This window comes from Barbatula barbatula (genome assembly GCF_947034865.1).
Source record: "Barbatula barbatula genome assembly, chromosome: 22".
In the NCBI taxonomy this organism is placed as follows: domain Eukaryota; kingdom Metazoa; phylum Chordata; class Actinopteri; order Cypriniformes; family Nemacheilidae; genus Barbatula; species Barbatula barbatula.
Genome location: NC_136785.1, coordinates 5,939,831 through 5,952,652, shown reverse-complemented (window position 1 = coordinate 5,952,652; position 12,822 = coordinate 5,939,831). Strand labels below are relative to the sequence as shown.

Here is a 12,822-nt window from a genome sequence, read left to right as displayed (position 1 = left end):
TGAACTATCAAAGTCAGATATCTCAGTTTTAGTCTTTTGAATTGTGAAAAAAATCCAAACAATTCCAATTATCCATTAAATATTAAAGAACTCAAAGTAAACGTATTTGAGTCGGAGGCGATGGCCCTGTGGTTAGTGCTCCAACATATAGCGCTTTTGCGCTCCGGGTGACCCGAGTTTGAATCCCGGCTCGAGGTCCTTTTCCGATCCCACCCCCTCTCTCGCCCACTTCACTTCCTGTCCTCTCTAAAAAAATAAATAAGTCCAAATAAAGGCAAAAATGCACCAAAATAAAATCTTTATACAAATGTATTTGGATTATTTTTGTACTTAAAATTTCATATATTCAATTCATCATATCTAACCATGTTACTTTACTCACAAAGTTTTGCTGTCCTAAGCGCCATATTAAAACACGTCATTTCTGCTCAGCTAAACTAAATGTTTTTGTTTTGTGATCTTGTAATTTTATTTTGCAAGCCAGTGGTTTCCTCAGCAGAGGTGGGTGAGCTTCTTGGATACGCCGATGACATTAAACATCATCTCTTGTTCTATGTTCATGCACAAAGTCACCTTGAGATCAGCTCCCCTCCTCCCCTCCTCGCTCCCTTTCTATATCAGCAAGAATATTTCACGCCTTGCTAGGGGAGATCCTGCCTATCGGGTAACATAATGGCAATGTGGCAGTCAGGTGGAGAACACACAGTTCAGCATAGGTGTGGTGTTTTGCATTCAAGACAGAAGCGGAGTCCAAAATCAATAAAACTAATGAAAGTTCAAGTAAGGATACAGACATTTCAGAACAGCATATCATTTTAAATGTATGAATTAGGATAGATAATTATTTTATAGTGATTGCTGTTAATAGCCTTTGAAAAAATAAGCCTTAAACGTAGCCAATAACCAGTAACATGTTGGTCACAACAAATGCAGTTATAAATTGCTTCCTCATGTGTTTAAATTATACAAGGACTTCCTCCTCTGTGATATCGTAATGCCTCGTAAAACACAGAGTAACACAAAACCACTGTGTATAGCTATGACGCAGATGCAACACATACACACTTTCGTGTGTGCCTGCCACAACCAGGTCATAAATATAGGAAACATTTATAAGCATTGAAACGAGTCATTCACACACAGGTTGAATTTCTAAATGCAAAAGCTCTTTGGGCACCTGCAAATCTCCACACAGCATAAAGGTGGGGCAGGAAAAGATCCCAGCATCAATAATAATCATTAGCAAATGTCTATCCCCTGGGACAATATATTATGAAGAAGGATAGTAGTGCGAAAACAGAGCTAGAAGATAAACTTTGCCATTTGGGCCGGAGCGTGTTTGTTCAGAGGGAAACATGTGGCACCACAGCGCTGGCATTAGGTTTTTTTCATAATGGAGATTTTCTATGGAACTTAACTGTGTAACAGCTGCGGCGTCTGGTTGTGGTCACTGGATTCAGCGAGTCCAGTGAAGAGAAACGGAAAAATTAAAAAGGTAAAAAAACTGAATAAGAAGAAAAAAGGAAAGATAAAGCGAAAATTAAAGAAAGGAAACATGTAAAAGATGGGAAAGAAAAAACTAAAGAAAGGAAAAACTTTTGCTGGGCCAAAACTCAGTTTGAGTTATCTATACCACACTGAAGCCAAAGCATTAAAATCCAAAGCGCATATTCCCTTAAACAGAGCCAGAGCTGGCCAAATCCTGATCTACTACCGCCTGGAGAACAAGAGCAGACACACAGACAGGCACAGATGGATGAGAGACCACAGCTTCAGAGTTTGAGACATCCTGTACTCAAGTCTACTTTTTCCTAAAACTTCTGTCCTCCTCTGTCAAACGCTTGTGTTCCTCAGCTGTGTTTTAGGTTGATTTGTATTCTGGCTAAAGAGGAAAATGAGACATCGGGGCTCAGAGCTGCGTCCAGCTGCACCATGGCGCTCCGCCCCTCCTCTGGGTCTTAAATCAGAACCGGCCCACCTGCCTTCACCATAACTGATCTGCCTCCAAAGGAGGGTGGAGGCTGATCAGTTGGATTCACATCTATCCAGTTTGTGAGATAAGAGAGCATTTGGCCGCCACACATCAGTCTCACTCATTAATCAGATAGTGTGTTATTGTAACCAAAAGTCCCTTGCAACCCGAAAGCAGTTTATATAGAAAAAAATACCCTACTACAAAGAGCCAGAGGTATAAAAAAAGAGAGAATAGGCCTTATGGGACGACAAGGCCTAAGATATAAACTTCTGATGCAGCAGTCTGAAAGATTCAACACAAAATAAACTAACTTTGCCACACATTTAACATAAAACCAGAATGTATTGTTTTTTAAGAGAAATTATGGCATTCTAATATAAATTAGTTTTTAAAAAATCACTCCGTTAACAAATTACCCTCAAGCTGTTCTAAATCTGTATAAATATCCTTGTTCTGATGAAAACAGAGAAAGATTTGCTTGTAACCAAACAGTTCTTGGCCACCATTGACTACCATAGTAGGAAAAATTACAAATGGTAGTCAAAAGTGCCCCAAAACGGTTTGTTTTCCTGCATTCTTCAGAAAATCTTCTTTTGTGTTCATCTGAACAAAGAAATGTATGCAGATTTGGAACAGCTCGAGGGTGAGTAAATAATACCAGAATTTTTTATTCTTGGGTGTACTGTCTCTTTAAGTAATTATAAAAGAAAGTGCATGTATGTACACTGCTACTAAAACATGTCTATAAACTGTGTAAGAGATTGAACCTGACATTGAATCCACTGTACGGTGTTCTTATGTCCCTGCAGTCAGAGAGAATGATAGCAGATACAAATACATTCCCTTGTGTCCTGCCAAACCCAGTTCAGCCTCTCTTTTCACTTCTCACTAAAGCCATTATACCATTCAATCACACACTAATAAAAGTTTACAAAATCTCACAGGTTTTCACAGAATTGGAACACCCGTCTTTCAAAACATCTAACACTTGTTGGAAACCAACAAGAATACAATCAGCCCTGTTTAACAGGTTTAAGCATGAAATCTATTCAAAATAATTCCAGATATTCAGCAAAAAAAGAAGATTAAAAAATATATATACACTCGCCAATACATGCACACGCTTAACAAAAATACACTACATTATCACAAGCAACTGTTAGACATATTTTACTACAGTCAACCATGCAGCACCACACCTCATGCTATGATGTAAACCAGGCTTATTGTTTTTGACACTAGCCACAACGGACCTGGTGTTTTGATCTGTTATGATACACAATCCATCTCTTGCCCACAGTACAGACTAAACTGTTGTTAATTTTTTTTCTTGCTCTTGGACAGACGGTTCAGCTTGACAGCTGCGGAATGGAACGAATATTGTGAAGCACAGAGAAAATAGAAAAATCTCTATCCCGAGCATTATGGGGAGGACTGGGAGGAGGGTGCCGCGTGGCTGGCGAGGGTGACAGATCCTATTACAGTCAGACAGACTAATAGAACACTGTCCTCAATAACTGGCCGGTGTTATGTATCTTAAACAAAGAGTCAACGCTAATCGCAGCACAGCTCTGGCAGACATTGAATGATATTCTGTTTCATATGACACTTTAACTGCAGTTACTGTGCGACATGTGATGACAGGGGCTGTAATCTGATATTAATAATTTACTATAAGAGAAGAAAAGGAAAGACAGGTGAGGGAAGAAGATTAGAACAATGGTCAGAGAAGATGCATTTTGTTACAAACAAAGTATAGTAAAACATACAATAGAAGTTAAAAGGATACTTCTTGTTTCATCATTTACCCACTGTTATGTCATTCCTAACCAGTAAAACTTTATTTCTACTGCTGAACACATATTTTGAAGAACATATTTGATAACCATACAACATTGGCCTCCATTGACTTCCATTGTAAAAACCATTGAATGTTATCAAAATATTTTTTGGGTGTTCCACAGAAGTTTAATTTACAAGTTAACCACATAAGGGTAAATAAAACATGTCAGAATTTTCCCTAAAAAGCTATAAAATTGATGTCAGATCATTTTAGAGGTTTAGAGGAAATTCATGACAAAGGTTCTCGGAATTTAGACTTGTATCAGGAGAAAAATATGACACTTAAAAGACATCTAATAAAATCCTTTTCTATAAATCTCATTGTTGTCTAGTAGAAATAATTGAAATTATGAGATGGGTAAACAAACAGGAAGCAAGCTGAAAACAGAAAAATACAGAAATCCAGCTTTACTTAGGTTGCCTGGAGAGACCTTTGGCTTGGTTTCCCCTTTGCTCTGTAAAATTATTTAGTTATGAGAGGACCCCCAGTGTCATTAGGGGCTAAGACTTTGATCTCCTCTCGGTTTTCCCCTTGTTTGGTCGAAAACCCAGAGGCACATCGCAAAGGTGCAAGTGTAATAATTGCCTGCGAGCGTTTTAGATTCAAAGCAGCTGTCCAGCTTGCATGAGGGAGCAGTTCTGGCTGAAATAAAAGAATGCTTCATTAAACCACAAGAAAGAACAATCTGGAATGTCTTCAGTTTTATCAGCTGATTTATACCATGCCTATGCCACAATGCAAATGAAGAATAGCCTAAAACAAAAGGTACTGAACCTAAAAGAGAGGTGTATTTTCTTTATTAATTGACTAAAAATATGTGTTAAGCTTTTTACACATTAAATGGAAAACTGAAGCATTCAGATGAATTCAAATAATGCTCCAAGTTTGAGACAACACGAATTTACACTGCAATGCCACAATTCTCTAGTCTAAATCACACAGCCCGTGGTTGCTACAATACTCCTCCTGTCAAAAAAGCCAAGCAAACAGAACAGCTGTAGTTTACATAAGCAGTGAATCTGTTCAGGGTGGGCCTCTGCAATGCCAGATTTTTCCAGATTTGTTTCCCTGCGTGCATTGCTGTCCACTGGAATGACTGCATCTGTGCAAAGCGACAAAACCTCCTGTGTTCCAGTACTTGGCACATGTGGCCTCACAGACACACGCTCAAACCTCACGTGCATGTGCACTGGAAATCATGACGAGACCGCAGTCAGCGAGGACCACGCCAGGGTGGTGTCGGGCGGCTCTTCCTCAGAGGGTGGGGTCACTGTCCACTATGTGATCCCGGCCGTCTGCTACTGGGCCAGTAAAGAGCTCATGCCAGTCTGAACAGCACCCCACTCCAGGAAACACTCAGCAGGGGATTGGCCATCCGTACCCGGCCAAGCGCATCAGCCTGGCCAACTGCTGTATACATCTCACACCCCTGTTATGCCAAGATCTACTGCTATACCGCCAGCCATACATCCAAAGCTAGAGTGGGCAGTAATGGCACGCTAGATTTGATCCCATAATTAGGTCAAATAAACTACGTGAAGCATATTAGTTAAGCATATTAGTTCCAAACTGAACTTAAATATCTACCCAGAAAACCTCAATGTAAAAAAGTCATAATTGTCCAAATGCCTTTTAATGTATCTTTCTTAATGTACACTGTGAAACCTGGGACATAGAGCAAAAAAGTATGAGAGTAGAAAGCCAAAAGAGTGTGAAAAGTTAGTCTTCTGTAGCAGCTTCTGTACTTTGGCAGGAAAATTGGTGGAAAGTAAAGTCAGACAACAAAAACTCTCTTTTCAGACTGGAATAGACGGAACGATTTTCTAAAAACCACTGGGATGTTTTTCTGCCTTCATTATGATTCTGTTCTAATGTGCGTAATTTGAACTCTGCACCATTTTTATACTAGCATTGTATTTCAGCCTCAACCGCCTTCATAGTGAAAGACTTGTATTTTGTAAAATAAACTATTATTTATATAGCACTTTCAAGCTACAACGCACAAAGTGCATTACATAACAAACCTTACAGACACTTACATGCCAGAAGAGCTACGCAAAAGACATCACACAATCCTAAAAGCACATCTATACATGTAGATGTCTCTGTGGTACTGTGGATGCGGCACCAGGAAAAAAAACAGGCAAATATTACAAACAGCACAGCATGTGAATTAGCCAAATATTCTTGGTCGTCTCTCTGCCTGAAATGAAAAAGAACAGGCTTTTTTTAAAGGCCATTCGCCATCGCTTCCACATTCTCAGTGTGCGTTCCATTCTTGGTTGGCACCAGAAAGCACACTTCTGTAGATTCAGATCCGTCTAAAAATAAGAGCCCCACCTATAACGCTGCGCTACTGGACAATGAAAACATTGAGCACTGCAGAACACCTACATTTCTGTCCACACTACTCACCACTTGCATTCATTCATTCTCATGTGACACGACTTTTTTATGGGGCCTCATGACAAAAAGAACAGCTATCAGTAGTATAAATATTAGTCAAAATGCTAAACAAACTGGAGCGATGTCACACTCTTGCATTTTCTGCAAGAACTGTGATGTCACATCCTGTTGTCGTTAAAGTTAACCTATGGGCTTTAGTCAGGGTTAGTGGTGCTACGGATCACACAACTAACGGTTCGGATCAATTTACAGATTTTGGGTAACGGATCGCATTTTTTTTCAGATCGACTAATGTAAATTCTCATCATAATTTATTACTATTACTATATATTATTATGATAATAACTATAATGACTTGTTTTTCCAATCAATAAAATGCTCAAAAATAGGGGCATCAAAAGTGCTGAAGTTGCGCATGTATCGCATAATTTGCTGTTGGTTTAAAACCTTACTAAATGTCAGTAATTTCATACACTGAGCTTTAATGTTCATATAGAAATGACTATTAAACAAAACTATTCTTCATGGACCGATTGTACTATTGAATGAATCAATCGACTAAACACTGGAACGTTTTTTTTTCTTTCTATTTTACACCAAACAATTGAGACATGACCTACCATAGCTAAAGATGGTAGGCCTACATTTTTCCATAAAATTTTACGAAAGCCTGAATGTTTCTTTGTCTTTATGCAGTTTACCATTTTCTATAAACAACATACTTCAGCTCATCTACTCACAATAAATATTTTTCTTACAACAGAAGAAAATGTGACATTTTTTCCCCTGTGTGCTGCAAATGTTTCCAGGCATGTTACCGGCAGTCCGTTTCCAGCTACCTGAAATACAAGCTTTACCGTAAATGTCATGGATGAAAAGCACCGCTTCAGTTTACATGAGGACTTCTGCAATCCTGTTAAAAACACACCAAAGCAGCTGCTCTAAGCCTGGACGTTTAATGAATGACTGATGTTTTCTTGGATTTCTTTGTGAGAACTTTCTGTTTTCTGTCGCTCCCTGCCCCCTTTTCCCCTCGTGACTCACTCGTTCTTCACCCTGAAGGATGCTATTACTGATCTGTAAAGCATGGAAAGAATTGTCTTCCTGGATGGCCACTTCAATTACCAGAGAAGCATCACGAAACAAGTTCAATTGCATTTACAATGGCATTATTGTTTACAAGAAAGACATGTATTTTTCAGCGGGGCTGTTCCCAAAGTCCAAAGAAACAGGAGTTTGTGAAATACTGCTATCTCTACTTCTGCATTGTTTTTCTGTCAAAAAACAAAGGATGACAAGCTTAGGCTGGTAATTAGGAATGATGCTGCAGACTATGAGAAATGGAAGTATACTTTAGCAATTGCTACTCGAGTGGTTTTCTGACCTCGCACTGTCACACGTGCTTAACTTAAGAACTTAAGCATACACATGCATGAGTGGGACAATCAACACGCCATTATGCAATGGGAGGGAGAGTTCTTCCTATCTGTGTGTCTGCAGCCCCCACATCACCACGTTACCACTGAGGTGAAAGACAGCATCTCACGCTATTCCACATCCTCCTGCCTCCCTCTGTTCTTCTCTTAGAACACAGTGGTTTTGTGCTACTGGATTGTTTTCCATTTTTAGCATCTTTATAAAATCATGTTTCAAAGCAATTTAAAGCATTAGGTCAATTGTGATCTATAAAATAGCATGTCAGTCTTGAATTAGAACAGATCTAAAACTAAAGAACTCTTTAATATCCGCTTGCTTGAATACTAAGCTAAGCATAGAGACCCTGAGAACTCCTTTAAATTTTCTATGCAAGAACAATACAAATGTTCTGATACACCAATACTGATACATTGACGGTAACCTTTGAGACCTACAGGGTATTTATTCAGTAGCTGAATGGTCATGTTATTGATTTTCTTCCGACTCGATTCGTTTTAAAGCAAACTACAGTTCTTGAAAGCTGATGACATCATCTCAAACCAAAATGTTGTAATGCAAATAATTACCTAAATCAACATGCCAATTGAAGAATAATTTAGATGCATTCGTATATTACAAAACAAATCACAATGTGCCAAAACAACTTGTATGTTAAAACATCCCAGGAGGACTTGAAGGCAGCATGACTTTATATTACAGCAGGAATATATATTTTCCTGCTTTTCTATCACCACTGTCTTGTGCTAACTAATAAGACAAAGTTCAAAGTTATTCACATTCATTTTCAAGTCGGGATGAGGACAAAGGAACACGATGCACGGATGCCACGTTCAGCTTGTGTCTATCTATCTTCACCCGCCCTCTGTGTTATCTCACTCCTGCACAAAGAGAACCTTACTGGCATTGAATGGACACGCCAGCATGCCACAGCCTCCCTGTAGCCATCCTTATAGTCGATGTCATTTTTGAAAAACTATTTAACTATTTAAGATACTACACAAATCCAAATGTAGAGTGTGCTGGGCCTACAAAGTTGGTGGAGGAGCAGCGTGAGTCACATTCACACACCACGGACTATAAATCTTTACAAAAACGTGTATGCAAATGATCACATATCCTCCTAAACTGATTCTTTGGTCAGCTTGGGAGATTAACAGCATGTGACACTGAAAGAGACAAACTAGGCACTGACCACACATTCTGACCTTATGACAATTAATTAGCTCATCCAGTTATCTCTTCAACATCTACAGTCTCATTGGTCCACAATGTTCTAGCCAGAACAAGGTGCTGCAATGGAGTCTGACTGAAAAAACAATCTCCAGGTACGTTATTGTCATATTAGTTTCATTCTGTGAAATTAGTGACATTTCTCCTCAATTCTGGGTAAAAAATGCATTATTTTCAAAACATTGAAACTGAAGCAGCTGGTCAAAGTAACAAAAAGATTCAAGAACTGCTAAGAAAATAAGTTCACATTCATTTTTAAACAATGCAATACCAAAGCATACAAATTCTAGGATCAGTTCAAAATCCAATATTTAATGGAGTAGGTCAGGTTTTTTGCATTCTCTCAATATTTGACATTGCTGATGTGTCGCTTTAGGTTTGTTTTTGTTGGAAATCCAACAGACACAGATCCCTTAATATTTCTATGGCTGTAAAAATGGAAAAATATTCATCTGTCTGACATAATCCACAAAAGTGAGTGTTTTTTAAGGATATCTGTCTCAAAGAAAATTGTTTCAGGAAAATGTGTGTGAGGCTAAAGCTCTGAGTTGCATTTATTCAATATGCTAGTAATTCCACCAATTTGCTACCAGTGTACCAGCTTGGTAATAACATCATCCACTATTTGCTGTACTACACTAAGTACTGTATACTATACCAAATGCACAAAGCATGAATCTTTCCTGTGCTAAAAACAAAATCTTGAAATGTATCTTCATTGCTTGCCAGAATCCTCTTTGTTAAATTTAGACAAAATGGCACAACAGCTTTCAAACAAGATGAATATGTAGTAGAAGTTCACAAGAGTTCATAGCTATTACTCACCTAGATCTCCATGGTAACTGTTGTCATGTGATGCCCTGCTGGAAGCAACAGAGTCTCCATCATGGGGCCAGATTTGTCCTGTTTTCCTTACACCTACAATTGTGGCCTCTGACACCACAACATGTTGCTGTCTGTGTCTCTTCTGAGTCTGTGGTGTGGGGGGGCTGCTGCTGTCAAATGAGTGCTGTGAATTCTGGGAGTTTTGAGAGGGTGAGCGACTCTTCTCTCTGAGGGGCCGACGGTAGGCTGTTGTAGGGCTGGGCGACACATGACTGGATTGCCCTGAAGAGAAATCTTCCTCACTGGACGTTAGGTTTTCATTAGAGCTGCAGTCTGGCGTGTACCCCCCTCCCCCACCCCCAACATCCTCAAAACTTCCAGGTGAGTAGGACCTTCTCGGCCAGGTGAGGTGGTCATCGCTTCCTCCGTGGTCTCGCATAGTGACCCTACCATCACCACTTTCTGACATCATCCCTCCGACGTAAACACTGGTATATGGCTGGAATTCAGATGGTTGCCATGGCGGCGGTGGTGGCTTACCCCCGTTGGGTCTTGCGGCACTGTCTCTACAATACCGAGGGCTGGGTTCTCCATCCTCATACTCCGCATCATACCCGCAGGTGCTTTCTGTAGAGCGGCCCCTGTAGACAGGTCTTGTGCGTAGATCGCCCGCCACCGTCGCAAGGTTGCCCGGCAGTGAGTGTAGAGATCTTTTCCGTTCCATCTGCATGGCTTGGTTGCCAAGAGAGCTGATCTTGTCTGAAACCTCACGGTCATTGACTTTCACTAAGCCCCTGTCATGATGAAACTCCACATTGGTGTAAAAAGGTTTCTCTTGGTTTCCCTTGCCATCACTGGCAGAGTGCGAGTTAGCCCGTTTGATCCTCTCAAAGTTCGAACGCAAGGCCGCCACCCCGAGCCCCATACCCTTATCTTTGGAGGATGGATCTGAAGGCAGCTCCTTGTCAGGAGGTGGATGGGGCCTACGAGGGGATACCCCGCCCCTCTGTGTGGATGGCGAGAGCCCATCCGCCTCACTGCCCGGCCCTGCCTGGTGCGCCTCATATGCCGATTGCAGCTCCAGTCCATCACCGTGGGAGGCTGACTTCCTGGCAGGGGGAGGTCGTGGTTTTGCTCTGATCTCCCCCACAGGCTGAAACCTGCGCTCTGCCTGTGCGTGCTCCTGTGGATGGAGATGCTGAGAATCGGGCCCCACAGCTTGTTGGTCCCCTTCATTCATGTAAGGTGGCTTTCTAAAGCCCCATCTCTGTCTGTCGTAGCTCTTTCTCTCTTTTGCTAACAGCGTCTGAAGGTAGATCATTCTGAATCGCTCTTTATTTACCTCCATTTCCAGTCGTCTTATAGAGGCTTTGCACTTTTCCAGTTCTTGTTCGATGCCCCCAATAGACCTCAGCTCCATCTTGGGGGGCTCCGATTCTGGAAACTGTGCTTTCCACGCTTCAATGAATCCTACAGGCTCCACCATTGTTGGCATTCAATGTATTCACTTTAACTAGTGTGAGAAAATATGAAATTGGTCAGAAGAACGCCGTCAATTAACTAAGTGGGAAATTACGCGAAGCTAGCCAAATCTGATCGAAGTACAAAAACCCGTCAATTCCCGTTCATAATAGGGGGGGATTTAAATAACGTTTAATACAAATGATTACAAAACCCGTTGCTCATGATTTGCCAGGAATTGTCGTTGAAAGTCTCAATCTTTCTTTTGCAAAATTGTCGTCGCTGTCAGAATGACCGTTATTGAGCATTTCGCGCGGAAACAATACAGACACGCACGTTCTCATCTCGCGTAACATTCCGACGAGACCGCTCGCGAAATATCACGAGCACAAATCTCGGACCCCAGCACAATGACAGCATCTGTTCTCCGAAGCGCACAGGATGAATAAAACACTCCGTGACGAGGAAAAATAAAAAGCTTTTCAAATCAAGCTGGCAGCTTTGCACAGGGTTCCGTCGTGTTTGTGACGATGGTGTCCTGCGCTCGTAGCGTGATATCGTTTTATCACCATTATCCCCAAAGCCCTTTGTGCCTGCGTCTGAGGAGAATGGATATTAAAAAATAAACGCAAATGACAGAAAAACACTCGGTCGGTTGCTCGCTCCTGCTGCTTTCGTTAGCGATGAAAATCTCTGACGATTCGCACGATTATCCCATTTTGTCTGTGATCATTTGCGTGCGTGCAGATTGCGCGAGTGTGCTGTACGTAATGCCTCTGTTTGTTTGAGAAGCACTGAGCGCTGCTGCTGCTGCAGGAAGGGGCGGGGCTACGGAACATGAGTGACAGCTTTCACAGCACGGGTTCCATTTAAAGTTACACACTGCTCCACTGAGGTGGTCTGGAAGATTACAATAGAGCTGCATTATGCGGTGATGTTTCGACCGCAAACTTGTATTACATTTGGTAAAATGTCACTCTGTGTTTAATGCGTGAAGGGTTTGAAAGTGTCAGGAACACACACACACACACACACACACACACACACACACACACACACACACACACATACATACATACACTATGCATTGCATAATGTTTTTTACATGCTTTTCGTTTTAAATTTAATAATGTCATCCTTCACATACACACACATATGTACACGTTTTCAAATAGTCGAATTAGTAACAATGACATATTTAGTGTTTCGTTTTACAACAGATGACGTCAACACTTGCATTACTTTATGACATCCTCCACTGACGCTATTCTGAAATAAACACATTTTGTTCATTGGTTACATAAAGGATGCAGCTGTGTTTACATGCGAAATTCGATGATGTCATTGTTTTTGGACCGTGTCCTCGCGTCACGCTTCGTCTGTGTCGCCTTCAAGTGTTCAGTCGGAGATGTTACAGCATTAAAGACGTTTATTTACTGACATTTACAGCAAAAACATTCATCAATGTGCACTTTATTTTAAAAACGTCATTTTGCACTTGTAGCTTGCTGCCCAATAGCCGATGGGACGGGGCATCGTAGACTAAAACCGCTAAAGATTTATACTACACAGACCACTTAAATTAATCAGAAAATGGGTTGACAAACACGTTCATAACAGACACAGAATGATCGTGGTCTTTGGT

At 40.9% G+C, this 12,822-nt stretch overlaps 1 protein-coding gene across 1 annotated transcript in view; it reads right to left on the bottom strand.

Moving 5' to 3' along the window:
- The window catches only part of bcr (BCR activator of RhoGEF and GTPase), a 47,835-nt gene extending 35,865 nt beyond the window's left edge, over positions 1–11,970 (bottom strand). The window contains exon 1 of the mRNA XM_079486848.1: positions 9,717–11,970. Within this exon, the coding sequence (XP_079342974.1) occupies positions 9,717–11,211 (1,495 nt within the window). The 5' untranslated portion in view covers positions 11,212–11,970. The remainder of the gene's footprint in view (positions 1–9,716) is intronic.
- Positions 11,971–12,822: the final 852 nt, after the last annotated feature.